This window comes from Ursus americanus, chromosome 11, assembly GCF_024610735.1.
Source record: "Ursus americanus isolate L20-20 chromosome 11, mUrsAme1.1.p, whole genome shotgun sequence".
Classification (NCBI taxonomy): Eukaryota; Metazoa; Chordata; class Mammalia; order Carnivora; family Ursidae; genus Ursus; species Ursus americanus.
Genome location: NC_142137.1, coordinates 27723928 through 27738308, shown reverse-complemented (window position 1 = coordinate 27738308; position 14381 = coordinate 27723928). Strand labels below are relative to the sequence as shown.

Below are 14381 nucleotides of genomic sequence, written 5' to 3'. Positions count from 1 at the left end.
TAGAGTTAGAAAAGAGCTGGCAAAAGTGATCACAAAATATTAAGCAGGATTAATATTAGCAACCTTTAAGAAATTACAGAGAACAATAATGCCAGCTTTTCAAAAAAGGGGAGAAAAAGTGATTTAAAATAGGTATTTTTAACATTGATCCCAGATAATGACAATAACTGTATACCGGATTTTAAGAAGGTGACTTGTGAACACACAGGAAAAGATACAGTCATTACATAAAGCATTAGGAACTAATGTAGTTCACTAAGAAGAAGTTATCTGTAAGACAACTTTACAAGGTCGTGAGAATAAAGTGATACATATAAAGTACCTAGTACATGCCTGGCACTTAGGATGACAATGATAATGAGATAATAGGACCTAGGAAGTCACTGAAGGTTTCCTTGGGAAGAAACTTGATCTGAAACTTGCAAGAATGAAAGAAATAGGTAAATAAGAATGAAATCAGAAAAGATAATAGGAATGTGCAAAATATATTTTCAATAAACCACTTTTTTAATATAAAAAGGAGGGAGGAAACTGAGAGAGATAAAAAACAAAACAAAACAAAGAAACCAAGTTATAGGGGTTATAGTGTAAAAACCCTTTCACATCAGCCTAAATTAACAGAAGTTTTTGAGTTCCAAGCGGATGTAACAATCTTGAAAATTTAACTTTTCAATTTTCTAAATTTAATGATGCCAATAATGACAGGAAATGCGTGTAAGCATTTTATAAAGCATAAAATGCTTTATAAATAGGTTGATACTGAAGTTTCTATAGCATCAAAAAAAATAATGGTCTATGCAATATAGCATCCCTTAACCTCTCCCCTGCTAGTTGGGAATAAACAATAAATGAAAAGGGGGGAAAAAAGAAAGATCAAAAAGAAAAAGCTGTGTACCTACAGTGAAGTGGCAAAGTGTCACCAATGACAGTCCTAGATTGCCGACCTCAGCTACCCTGGGGATAATAAGTATTAAAATGCTTACCAATAAGAAGACTTTTCAGCCTTCTGTAGTCTTCTGTTACATCAAAATCATCACCAGCAAATATTAACATGGGTTTTGTTCCCTCGGGACATTTACTATTCTATGAAGCAGAAAAAAAAATTATAATAATTATCAATTCTAAACTGTTTATAAGCTGATTTTAAAGTAATCAATACTTATATACAGTGATTAGTTCTCATATTTTGACTGTCCTAAAACTATGTTTATGAATACTGATTAAAATCTAAAGACTTGGGTACCTAGGTGCCTTAGTCAGTTAAGCATCTGCTTTTGGCTCGGGACATAATCCCAGGGGTCCTGGGATCGGGCTCCCTGCTCAGTGAGGAGTCTGCTTCTCCCTCTACCCCTCCCCCCTGCTCGTGATCTCTCTCTCTCTGTCTCTCAGATAAATAAATACAATCTTTAAAAAAAAATCTAAAGACTTAAGACTACAGTTGCAACTTTTAAACTATAGTTTTTTGTTTCATTCCTTCACATTTTCAAATTAATAAGTGGTCAAAGAATGATGCAAGCTACTTTCTAACATTATTCTATTCAAAGAATAAAATAAAAAGCTAAAATTGCTGTAAAACATACACAGCCCTTTAATAGCCAGAGTCTCAGAGTCTAAACCAAGTTAATTTCTTTGAATTATTTACTACACTGTGCCTTTCCTACTGTATCACATATACAGTATTTTTAGGGGCGCCTGAGTGGCTCAGTCTCTTAAGCGGATGCCTTCGGCACAGGTCATGATCCTGGGGTCCTGGGATCAAGCCCCATCCTGAGTCGGGCTCAGCAGGGAGTCTGCTTCTCCCTCTACCTCTGCCCCTCCCCACTTTTGGTGCACACGTGAGTGCTCTCTCACTTGCTCTCTCAAATAAATTTTTAAAGACTTTAATAAACAGTATTTTTAAATGAAAGCTAATCTAAACTACCAACTAAACATTCACATGGGAAGCAACAGAATTTCATACAAGCTACAGAAAGTATGAGCAAACCTTCCTCAGCATAACGAAGATCTTATTATAAAATCTTATGACCCTGAAAGTATTTTATCCAGTTTTGGATTTTTTTTATACAAAGAACGTGATGTGAATAATAAGAACCTTTAAAAGCCACAAAATAAAAAAGAAAAAATCTAATAAAAAAATTCTTTAACTGAAGGATTAATTTCTGAAGGCAAACAGGTGTTGGTCTGAGCTTTCCATTGATTCTAGCACCTCTACTCTGGTTCCAATCAAGGACTGCACAAATCTAGAAACAAACAAACGCACGCACAAGAAAACAAACATCCTCTGCCCTAGGACCAGAGGTCACCTGGTGCTTTCCTGTTCACCATGACCACTTTTGTTGACACTCTCTGCTTCCAAACTCTGAACCTTAATTGTCTGTACTTAGCAGGTGTGCCTAAGATCTGTCTGTGTGATCTAGGGCCTGAATGGACCTACAGACCCAGTGACTCTTCCACTTTCTGTCTGTACCGACCTGACACTGCTACTTCTACCCCTATGTTTATGGGGCTGTTTAAGTATACAGAAGGTAGGAGAAAGTGATTAGACATCCTGATCACAATGCATCAATGCATAGTAATAAAAAAAAAAAATCACCTTAAGTCATGACCCAGTATACACATCATAAAAATATAAATGAACGAGGGGGCGCCTGGGTGATTCAGTTGGTTAAGCGTTTGCCTTAGGTTCAGGTCATGATCCCAGGGTTCTGGGATCGAGCCCTGCATCAGGCTCCCTACTCAGTGGAGAGCCTGCTTTTCCCTCTCCCCTCTGCCCCTTGCCCCTGCTCGTGCTCTCTCTCTCTCTCACTTGCTCGCTCTAGCTCTATCTCAAATAAATAAAATCTTAAAAAAAATATATAACTGAACAAGTTATATGAAACAGTACTTAACATTTAGGTCACTGATATTTTCCACAATGTGAAAACCCGGAACTAGAAGAAACTGCAACAGATGAGCTTTATTTGAATAGTCTGAAAGGCACTAAAAATTAGAAAAACTATATATGTACTAGGATTATAGTACACTAAAAACATCATAATTATGTGACATCCTTGAGCTAACCTTCTGAATTGTTTTTATTTTAAAGATTTATTTATTTGAGAGAGAGAGAAAGAGGACGAGCTCAGGGAGGGGCAGAGGGAGAGAGAAACTTTAGCAGACTCTGCACTGAGCACGGAGCCCAATACGGGGCTCAATCTTATGACCCTGAGAGATCATGACCTGAGCTGAAACCAAGAGTTGGATGCTTAACCTACTATACCACCCAGGGGCCTGAATTAAGTTGTTTTTTTTTAAACAAAGGGGAAAAAGGGAAATAATTCCTATAAATCATACACAAACTCCCCAAATAAAATATCCCCAGGCACCTGCAATTTATCTTATCCTGCCTAAAATAAAAGCAACTAGCCTTAAATTTTAATCATCTCATTCACTAAGGCTTATTTTATATAAAATAACCATCCCTAGAAGTTTGGCCACATCTGAGAAAATAGTCCTAGAATAATCACTCAATTTCCTGGTAGAATTGAATCATCTGTTGCTTAAGAGTAAACAGAAGGATGAGGCTTGGCTTGGTGATAAAAGTAGGAAAGTGAGAAAAGAAATACCAGTGAAAAAGTCTTAAAAGAGGTAGATGTAAAAAGGAAATAAATATGAAGAGAAAGTATAACAAACATGCAATTCCAAAACAAACTAAAAATAGATTATAATGGAATAATGAGGTAAAAGTGAAGGTCTGGCTAATAGTCTATGTAGAGGGGGGCGCCTGGGTGGCTCAGTCAGTTGAGCATCTGCCTTCGGCTCAGGTCATGCTCTCAGGGTCCTGGGACTGAGCCCCACGTCCAGCTCCCTGCTTAGCGGAGAACCTGTTTCTCCCTCTTCCCCTCCTCACTGCTCATGTTCTTGCTCTCTCAAATAAATAAATTAATAAAAATTTTTTAAAAACTTAAAAAAAAAGTCTATGTAGGAACTGCCAATGTAAGCATCATCAATCGTCATCAATTAGTGACTTTTATAGTTATGGATATGCTCCATGAGTGAAAATTCAGTATTCAATTTCAATAGTTCTTGTTAAGAATGAGATCTGAAGAATCATCGAACTTTACATCAAAAACCAGGGATGTACTGTATGGTGACTAACATAATATAATAAAAAAATCATTAAAAAAAAAAAAGAATGAGATCTGAAAATAACGTTTTTGTGGTCTGGCATAGAAGCTACACAGGCACAGAAGTATTCTTTTGTTTAGGAAGTGAAATGCAAAGAGTGGAGGGGTTGGCATGCTCGGATCAGCCAATGCTTACTCCCACTAACTGGTGACCAAGTAGCAGCAGCGGTGAAGGTGAAATGGGGATATGCTGCTCATCTCCGAGGATTCAGGCATTGCCCTGAAGACAAACTGTAATAAAATGACAGCTTCCACCACGATAAAGCACATTTTATACACATTCCCAAACACCTTCCAAAATATTATCTTCACTGATTAGCATTTTCACATATATTATCTCATTTGATATTGTTATACCTATTTATTTAATTTTTTTAAAGATTTATTATGTTTTTGAGAGGGGGAGAGCGAGAGCAGGGGGAGGAATAGAGGGAGAGGATCTCAAGCAGACTCCCCACTGAGCAAAGCCCAACAAGGCTTGATCTCACAATCCTCAGATCATGACCTGAGCAGAAATCAAGAGTCGGACGCTGACCAACTAAGCCACCCAGGCACCGCTGATATCGTTATACCTATTTAATACTTGATCGCAATGGAAAGTAAGGAAGTAACTGACTTGTCACGTCACAAGTCATCTAAATGGCCAACACAGGCCTTCAACCCAAATGTTTTGCCTCTAAATCCAATCTCAGGCCACTGTGCTACCTTGTATCCAAAGAAGCTGCTATAGCTAAGTCAGGAGTTCGTAAGAGCCTTTTTCAAACCCACAGAAAACTTGGAAGGCACATCCTCTTTTTAGGGGTGACTAGGAAAAGGAGTCATTACGTATTTTACAATTCTTTCAACTATACCATGACCTTCAAAGCACCATAAACTAAGAACAATTATGTAACTTTCTATTACAAACTTCAATATGCATTCTTTCAATATTTGTTTATACCATTTACTATACATATGACTCCCAAGTCACCAATAAAATTCCTCTGGGCCTTGATCTCCAACTTACACAATAGGGAAAGTAATTTCAGCCTTACACAGGGTAGCCATGAAGTCTAAATAAAATAACTACTTGATGAAATATTTGATGGAACAGATTAAGCCAGAAGCAGAATTCTGAAGAAGCAGAAGCCCAATTTGGACCCAGGAACTAAATTAGGACAGTTTTCTTGCCTTTCTAAGACCACTTATTGCCTTCTATTTTATAATCCCATTCAAACAAAGGAGACACAAAGATGCGAGTCCTGAAGCGAAGCACTGAACTAGCATTTTAGTGGCCGGCAGCCTAATACTGTAGGATCAGCTAAAACATCCTAGGTTTAGGACAGGGTTCACTTTGAAAACTCTGGTGTTGGGATGCCTGCGTGGCTCAGTCGGTTAAGTGTCTGCCTTCAGCTCAGGTCATGATCCCAGGGTCCTGGCATTGAGTCCCACGTTGGGCTCCCCACTCAGCAGGGAGTCTGCTTCTCCCTCTGCCTCTCCCCCCATCCCTGCTTGTGCTCTATCACTCTCTCTCTCAAATAAGTAAAATCTTAAAAAAAAAAAAAAAAGGAAAGAAAGAAAACTCTGGTATTTCTGAGGTCCCATAACATAGGTGCTGTGACAATTCAGAGGGAGAGGACAGCATTTAAACTATGGGCCCAGACAAGAGTTAATAATCGCTCTGAAGTCTAAGTGCCAGAAGATCCACATATGTGTTATATGCTGTAACTATATACTTCTTTTTAAAGTAAAGATAAAATTAAGTTTGCTTTTATCTCAGAGTACGCTAGGATAAAGTTCTTTCCTATTTAAGCTACAAAACTGTAACAGTACTCTTCACCACAAGATGTCACTATTGCCTAAGAGCAATATTACAAAATGCCTTTCATTTTTAGGCTTAGTAGCTTACCTTAATATCTTTTAGAGAGACAAACTTCTCGATACCTAATTCAATCATATCCAGCACATGGTAGTCATACATACGACCTAGAAGGAAAATACATTTTCTTTTAAGCATTTATTTTTTCCCAAACAGCCACTTTATATGTACCCACTAAATCTGCATGTTCAAAATGTTAAGTCTCTGCCTCTTTTTTCCCCTCATATCCCACCAAACATGTTCCCTCTTTCTTAAACTTTCAACTCTACCTAGAATAGACTGTTGCAATGTTGGCCCTGAAAGAATCTTGGAAAATATTTAGCCAAACTCCCTTATTTTATGTAAGAGTAAATAAAGACCCACAGAAGGAAAAGGGCTTGCCTACACCAGTGACCATGCCAGACCAAGTGCAATACTTACCAGGGAAGGGTTAATTTATGTGGGAAGGTACGCTACTTCGTGTTTTTTCTCTAACACTTGTAAGGTAAATATATTTTATATTAAGAAAATATCTGCAACTTTAGGTAAAGTAATATTTACGTGCCTAATTGTTTACCTGCAGTCTGGTAGATAAAAAGTTTTATTCAAAGTCACGAGGAAAATTTTTTTAAAATGAGCTTAGAGCTTACTTGTTACTCCTGAATCCTAAACACCATCAATTAATCTCAGTCACAAAACTGACTCTGTAAATAACAATATTAGAAAGTAAATGATAGGGACACCTGGGTGGCTCAGTTGGTTAAGCATCTGCCTTTGGCTTGGGTCATGATCCCAGAGTCCCAGGATGGAGCCCCACATCAGGGTCCCTGCTCAGTGGGGAGGAGTCTGCTTCTCCCACTCTCTTTGCCACTATCCCTGGCTCCTTCTCTCTCTTTCTCGCTCACTCTCTCACTCAAATAAATAAATAAATAAAAATAATAATAAATACTTTCTTTTAAAAAAGAAAGTAAATGATATTTACCGATTACTAGATTATTTGGCCGCTTCTTATTATGGGAGCCAAACATAAATAAAGAACAATCTGACTTCTTTGAAAAGAATTCCTGTAAAACCAAAAAAACTCTAATTAATGCATTAATAAAAGAACTTTAAGAACTGTACTTCCGAACTTTAAAAAAAAGTAATGAATACTTAATGAACTAGATAGGAATAAGAGGAAAGGGACTTTATTTCTAGCTTTTTACTTCCATTTTTCTGATTTGGGGTACCTCGGGAAAAGAAATAAGTTCAAGACTAAAAATATGTTGAAAAGTTTAGATTAATAAATAAAATGAGACTATTTATTCTCAGCTGTGCAGTTTTGGAACAGCACACTAAGTATTTCATTTGCTGAACAAATGTCTTTGCTCATTAGACATTACTGCTACCATCAATGGTACATCTTACTATGCATTTAAAATACACATGAATAGGGGCACCTGGGTGGCTCAGTCAGTTAACTACAACTGTTTTTTGGTTTTTTTTTTAAGACTCATTTATTTATTTGAGAGGGAGAGAGAGCGCACATGCGCAAAAGCAGGGGGCAGAGGCAGAAGGAGAGGGAGAAACAGACTTCCTGATAAGAGCAGAGCCCAACTCAGGACTCAATCCCAGGACCCCGAGATCATGACCTGAGCCAAAGGCAGCAGCCACTTAACCAACTGAGCCACCCAGGAGCCCCTAGGCCTCCAACTCTTGATTTCAGCTCAGGTCGTGATCTCGTGGTTGTGGGATCAAGCCCAATGTTGAGCTCCGTGCTCTGCAGACCGTAGGCATGGAGCCTACTTTAAAAAAAATAAAATAAAATAAAGTTTTTTAAGTGTCCAAATAAATTTCAAATAAATGAAACGCTTTCTTAAAATTGTTTTTCAAGATTTACTTGACAGAGAGAGAAAGAGAACGCACGAGCAGGGGGAGCGGCAGGCAGAGGGAGAGGGAGAAGCAGGCTCCCCACGGAGCAGGGAGGCTGACGTGGGGCTTGATCCCAGCACCCTGGGATCATGACCTGAGCCGAAGGCAGATGCTTAACTGACTGAGCCACCCAGGCGCCCCAAAATATTGTTTCTTTTACATTCTCTTACTATGAATAACACCCCAAAGCTATCCACGAACTACCTTTCACATACATGTATAGTACTCATCTCTGTTGTTCTTCTCCATAAAAGTCCACTTCTTATTAAAATTCTAGAGCAAGCATAATCAAATTATCTGCAAAAGGCCAGACAGTAAATATTTTTAGGCCTTTTATATGCTTTTATAAAGAAACCCTTTAAAAATACAGACACCATTCTCAGTTTACGGGTCTCACAGAAACAGGGATCTGACCTACAGAGGATATTTGCCAACTCCTGTTCTAAAGCACAGTTCCAAAACCGTAGCAGAAGAAATGTGCTGGGGGAAAAAGTGCTCCTGGAGGGATACGTGGTCAGGAGAAGGAATTCAACCACATTTCCAACATGACCACTGTTTCCACAGCCATTTTGAGCTCTAGTAGTGTGAGGTTTTCTACACTCAGTGAAATATCTCCTATCTCTGGAGGTGGGATATCAAAGAGAGGAAAGTCACAATTTCAAGTGTAAGAAAAACCGTCATATCAAAACAGGATTGAAAAAGAAGTACAGAGGGGCGCCTGGGCGGCTCAGTCGGTTAAGCGTCTGCCTTCAGCTCAGGTCATGATCCCAGGGGTCCTGGGATGGAGCCCTGCATCGGACTCTCTGCCCAGAGGGGAGCCTGCTTCTCCCTCACCCTCTGCGTGCTGCCCCCCCCTTGCTTGTGCGCTCTATCAAATGAATAAATAAAAGCTTTAAAAAAAAAAAAAAGTACAGAATGCTACAGAGTCTACATCACAACACTGCTGCAAGTGGTCACTCAGCTACAAGCATCATGGTGCCAAAACGAAGCAAGCCCTTGATAAGCGGTATATGAAGAGACAGAATTTTGGGTTAGAGCCCTTATTTTCAATTTCACAATCTCTTCAACAGATGACTGGGAAAAACCCAAGACTATAATGAAAGTAATTTTGCAAAAAACTGAACATTGGGGTACCTAGGTGGCTCAGTCAGTTGAGTGTCTGCCTTCTGCTCAGGTCATGATCCCAAGGTGCTGGGATCAAGGCCAGCATCAGGCTCCTTGCTCAGTGGGGAGTCTGCTTCTCCCTCTGCCCCTCCCCCTGCTCATGCTCTCTCTCTCTCAAATGAATAAAATCTTTAAGAACAAATTTTTTTAAACCCTGAATATTGATTTTTCTTAATATGTTATAATTTTCAATGCAGTTAGTTGCTACATTAGGAGAAGATGTTTAATTTTAGTCTTCTAATTAATTACTAAGATTCTATTCCAAAGTTCGTTCTTTCATTTTTTTTTATTTTTTTATTTTTTAAAGATTTTATTTATTTATTTGACAGAGATAGAGACAGCCAGCGAGAGAGGGAACACAAGCAGGGGGAGTGGGAGAGGAAGAAGCAGGCTCAGAGCAGAGGAGCCTGATGTGGGGCTCGATCCCATAATGCCGGGATCATGCCCTGAGCCGAAGGCAGACGCTCAACCGCTGTGCCACCCAGGCACCCCCAAAGTTTTCTTTTAAATTCACTAACTAGGGGTGCCTGGGTGGCTTAGTCAGTTAAGCCTCCGAGTATTGATTTCAGCTCAGATCATGATCTCGGGGTTCTGGGATCAAGCCCCATGTCAGGCTCCGCGCACTCAGCAGGGAGTCTGCTTGAGGATTCTCTCCCTCTCCCTCTGCTCTTCCCCACTGCTCATGTGCACGTGCCATGAGTGTTCTCTTTCACTCTCTAAAATAAATAAATCTTTAAAAAACAAATAAATTCACTAACTAAAAGGAAAAACAAGTAATGGTGTTCCCCTCAAGAGAACATAATCCCATTCCAATTTTTTTCAGTATCTTTTAATCTTTTTTTTTTTTTTCTAAAGTAGCTTTACACCCAATATGGGTCTTGAACTCACAATCCAGAGATCAAGAGTCACATGCTCTACTGACTGAGCCAGACAGGCGTCCCCCATTCTGACTTTTTTTAAGTCAATGTAGTTTAAACCACTTATTCTCTTAAGATTTTCTTTAGAAAGAAAGCAATACCACCACATACCCAAAGTCCATTCATCATTCACCATTTACTATATACCATCCTTTATCTTCCGATTTCATTCACTAGCTTTTTTCATTTAGTTTGGTTGCCAATACATTCAAATAGGAATTTGATTAGTGAAGCAACTGACAATTATTAGCAATAATTCAGGTAGCATTCCTTGTTCTAAAAATATCCAAAGAAAGTCAGATTTTTAAAAATCAAACTTGCTTTATAAAAATAGACCTATTAACAAGCTTCCTTTTGAAAATCCATTAATTAGACACATAAAATATAATTCAACTTTTAAAAATTCTGTTGATATACTTGTAAGCAGTGAATAATACTGGTCATTGTGAAATGTAAGATCTACAGTCATATTTTTGAAAGTATAAAATCTTATTTCAAAATAATAACTGTCTTATTTCCCCTCCACTTCACATTAAAATTCCCTCACATAGGATGATTTCTAATTCAGAAACATCACAAATTAGGAGTACTAAAGGAGTAGTAATTAGTCTGAATAATCATTTACATGCTCTCTTAAATCAGAAAGATTCTTGGGGTGCCTGAGTGGCACAGTCAGTTAAGTGACCAACTCTGTTGCAGCTCAGGTAGTGATCTCAGGTTCCTAGTATTGAGCCCCACGTTGGGCTCCACACTCAGCATGGAGTCAGCTTGAGATTTCTCTCTCCCTCTCCCTTTGCTCCTCCCCTGCCCGCATGCACACTCTCTCTTTAAAATAAATAAATTAAAAAAAAAAAAAAGATTCTTGTACTCACCAATGATGTCTGATCCTCAAATGGTCTTGTAATGTTTTTCCTAAGAATATTTTTAAAAGGTGACCTTAATTTTCATAATCTTAATAGCAATTCACCCATAACAAGTAATATATTAAAGAAAATTTTACATTCAAATAATCAAAAATAAAGCTGGAGGGATATTCATTCATTCAAATATGTATTTAGTGTTTATTATGTGCCAGGCACTGTTGTAAGAGCTAAGGATCCTAGAAAACAAACAAAATCCTTGCTTTCATGGAGCCTACGTTCTAGTGGAATAATAAAAATTTTTAAAATAACTGTAGTGGCAAAAATAAAACAAGGTATTCTATTAGCATGAAGAGTAGAAAATCACTATTTGAGCTAAGACCTGATAGATAAGGAATAAGCCATTGAAAAGTTTTGAGGCTAAGAGTATTCTAGGAAGAAGGAACAGAATAAGCAAAGATCCTGAGATGGGAACAAGCTTAGACTATTCAAGAAATGGAAAGAAAGCAAGTGTCACTGAAGCTTAGTGTGCAAAGGGAAAATGGTGGGGCATGAGGTCAAAGATGAAGACATGGCCCAGATTATGTAGGGCCTTGTTGATCAAGGTAAGGAATGTAGGTATTAATAGAGTAACGGGAAGCACTGAAGAGTTTCAGGCAGAAGCGATAAGATCGGACTCAAATTTTCTTTTTGAAGGACTGTTCTATCCACTATGTGAGAACGCAGTGTAGTATGGCAAGACTGAAAAGAGCTTGTAATAAGCTATTGCAGTAATCCAGAAGGGAAAGAAAAAAATGGTGCACTAGACCAGGAACATTAGTAGTAGAGCTGGAGAAGCAGTAGGTAAAATATGCTATCTTTCATGCAAAAGGGAAAGAAATACAAATAAATATTTTTCTTTGTTGAAATATGCATAGACAAGTTCTGGTAAAGTATGTAAGAAATTAATGAGAGGTGGCTGTTCTGTAAAGAGTGTTTATATTTTCACTTAAAATTTGACTTCTAACTATGTAAATGAAGTTTCTATACAACAGTACATAATTTTTATGAAGCAAAATCTATATACAACATAATATCGATTTTGCTTAAAGAATAAAATGGACTCCTGGGTGCCTCAGTTGAGCAGCCAACTCTTGATTTCAGTTCAGGTCATGATCTCAAGGTCCTCGGATTAAGCCCCACCTTGGGCTCTGTGCTGAGCGGGGAGTCTGCTTGAGGATTTGCTCTCTCTCCCTCTGCACCCCCCGCCCCGTTTGCACAAGTGCGCTCTCTCCCTCTCTCTCAAATAAATAAACCTTAAAAAAAGAGAGAGAGAATAAGATAAATATACAGATATGAAAATATCTGTACAGATGTGAAAATGGGTGCAAGGGAGTGGGAAATACAGCTTCCAGTTATGGAATCAGTAAGTTACAGGAATAAAAGATACAGTATAAGGAATACAGTCAACATCGTAACAGTGACAGATGATATAGCTACACTTGTAGTGACCACAGCATAATGTATAGACTTGTCAAATCACTATGTTTTACACTTGAAACTAATGTAACACTGTGTGTCAACTATACTCAAATAAAAGAAAAGAAATATACAGGGAAAAAAATATGTCAGAATGTACATAGTGCTATGGGTGACTATTTATTCCATTTTCCCAATTATCTAAGAGAAAAAAGAGTATTATTTTTAATGATGCAAGGCAAACAAACCAAGAAAAATTATTACAGCATTTATGATTAACAGCTAACTGTAATTCACAAGTAAGCAAATATGACCTGTTGGAAACATAGAAAATGCAAATTAGAGAAAGTATGATTTTCACTTCTTAGCTTAAAAATATAAACCAAAAATAGATAATGGCCCATGGAACTTGTATATGACACTCTGCCAAAAGGGCCATCTTTTCAAAAAGCAATATAATTAATATGCCTACCAGGCATGAAGCTATAGAACTAATTCAAAAGGATAACTCATTTGTATAAAAATGGCCATTTTAGCATTATTTATAAGAACAGCAAAAAAGAAAAACCTAAATTTCCTCAAATTAAGTAAAGTTACAAGCAAATTTTAGTATAACCATTTAGTAGGTATTATACTAGCAATGAAAATAATACCTAAGGGATCGCCTATCAATAGAAGAATGTTTACAATATAAATGAAAAAGGCTTGATATAAAATTTAATGTATGGGGGCGCCTGGGTGGCTCAGTCGTTAGGCGTCTGCCTTCAGCTCAGGGTGTGATCCCGGCGTTATGGAAGCCTGCTTCTTCCTCTCCCACTCCCCCTGCTTGTGTTCCCTATCTGGCTGGCTGTCTCTCTGCCAGATAAATAAATAAAATCTTTTAATAAATAAATAAATAAATAAATAAATAAATAAATAAAATTTAATGTATGGCAACAACACAGATAAACTTTAGGCATTTTGTTAATGAAAGAAAATAGACTCCAGGGGCTACCTGTTGCATGATTCCATTTATGGGACATTCAGAAAAAGGAAAAACTATAAGGATGGAAAACAGTTCATTGATTAAAGGGGTGGGGAGGAGGACTACAAGAGCACACTGCACAAAGAAATTTTCAGGATGATGGAACTGTTTCTGTATCATGAACCGCAGCGGCAGACACAGTTCAATGCATTTTTCAAATCTCATAAAACTGTAGACCACGAAGAGTAAATTTTACATACATAAATTAAAACAACCACCAAGATGTGGAGAAAAACCCAAACAGAATACAAGCTGTAATAAACGACTCTAATTGTGGTTTAAAATAACACAATCACATTAAAGAGGCAGAAAACACTTAACCTATGTTATACTAGAAAACAGTATTTGAACTGGATACCCTAAAGCTAAAGACACAAAGAACTATGCACACATTCTATACTCTAGTTAATTTGTTTCTTAAAGGGTTAGAAATTCTGAAACTATGTATGTACTAGAAGTATACAAACGAATAAATATGTATACGATCAATAATGAAAGCCAGGTTTCTTACTGTCAGAAGAAAAAAGTTACAAGTAAGGAAAGAAGAAAGGCTGGAATGAAGTCTGTGGCATTGGGTTGGAACTAGAGGTATTAGTATGAACACGTGATTTTTTATGAAGTACTGATATAAACTTAGAGTTTTAAAAATTCATAAATATAAATTTAGATGTGCATGTATGCACAGGTTAATATGCATAATACATATTTTCAAGCTCTGTCTGAGGGGATCTAGAAACAATGACACTCCCATAGCAACAGAGCATACTTAGTGCCCAGATCTTCGTTTCTAAATTATCAGTCTCTGATATATGGAAACAGGGCTCCATAGAGAAGGGGTTGATTCCCGGGCTGTTGCAAGGAAAAATAAAAGATGAGTGTGGAGCAACTTGTGACACCAGAAAAGAAGTACTCAAACACAAGGAGCATGTTGAAAAAGCACAGGTGCCAACCGAAAAGAGATCCCAATGGCCAAAGGGAGAATTTGAGCAACAGAAAAATGACAGCACTGGATTATAACTCCAAAGAATATAATAAATACCTGTA

General features: G+C 37.7%; 1 protein-coding gene across 3 annotated transcripts in view; it reads right to left on the bottom strand.

Annotated features, from left to right (window-relative positions):
* Positions 1-14381, bottom strand: part of RPF2 (ribosome production factor 2 homolog) — a 39961-nt gene that overhangs the window by 19442 nt on the left and 6138 nt on the right. For all 3 annotated transcript variants that reach the window (XM_045798480.2, XM_045798483.2, XM_045798482.2), the window contains exons 4-7: positions 10868-10907; positions 6986-7067; positions 6055-6131; positions 984-1083 (exon numbers count right to left, since the gene is read on the bottom strand). In XM_045798480.2, coding sequence (XP_045654436.1) covers positions 984-1083; positions 6055-6131; positions 6986-7067; positions 10868-10907 — 299 coding nt within the window. The remainder of the gene's footprint in view (positions 1-983; positions 1084-6054; positions 6132-6985; positions 7068-10867; positions 10908-14381) is intronic.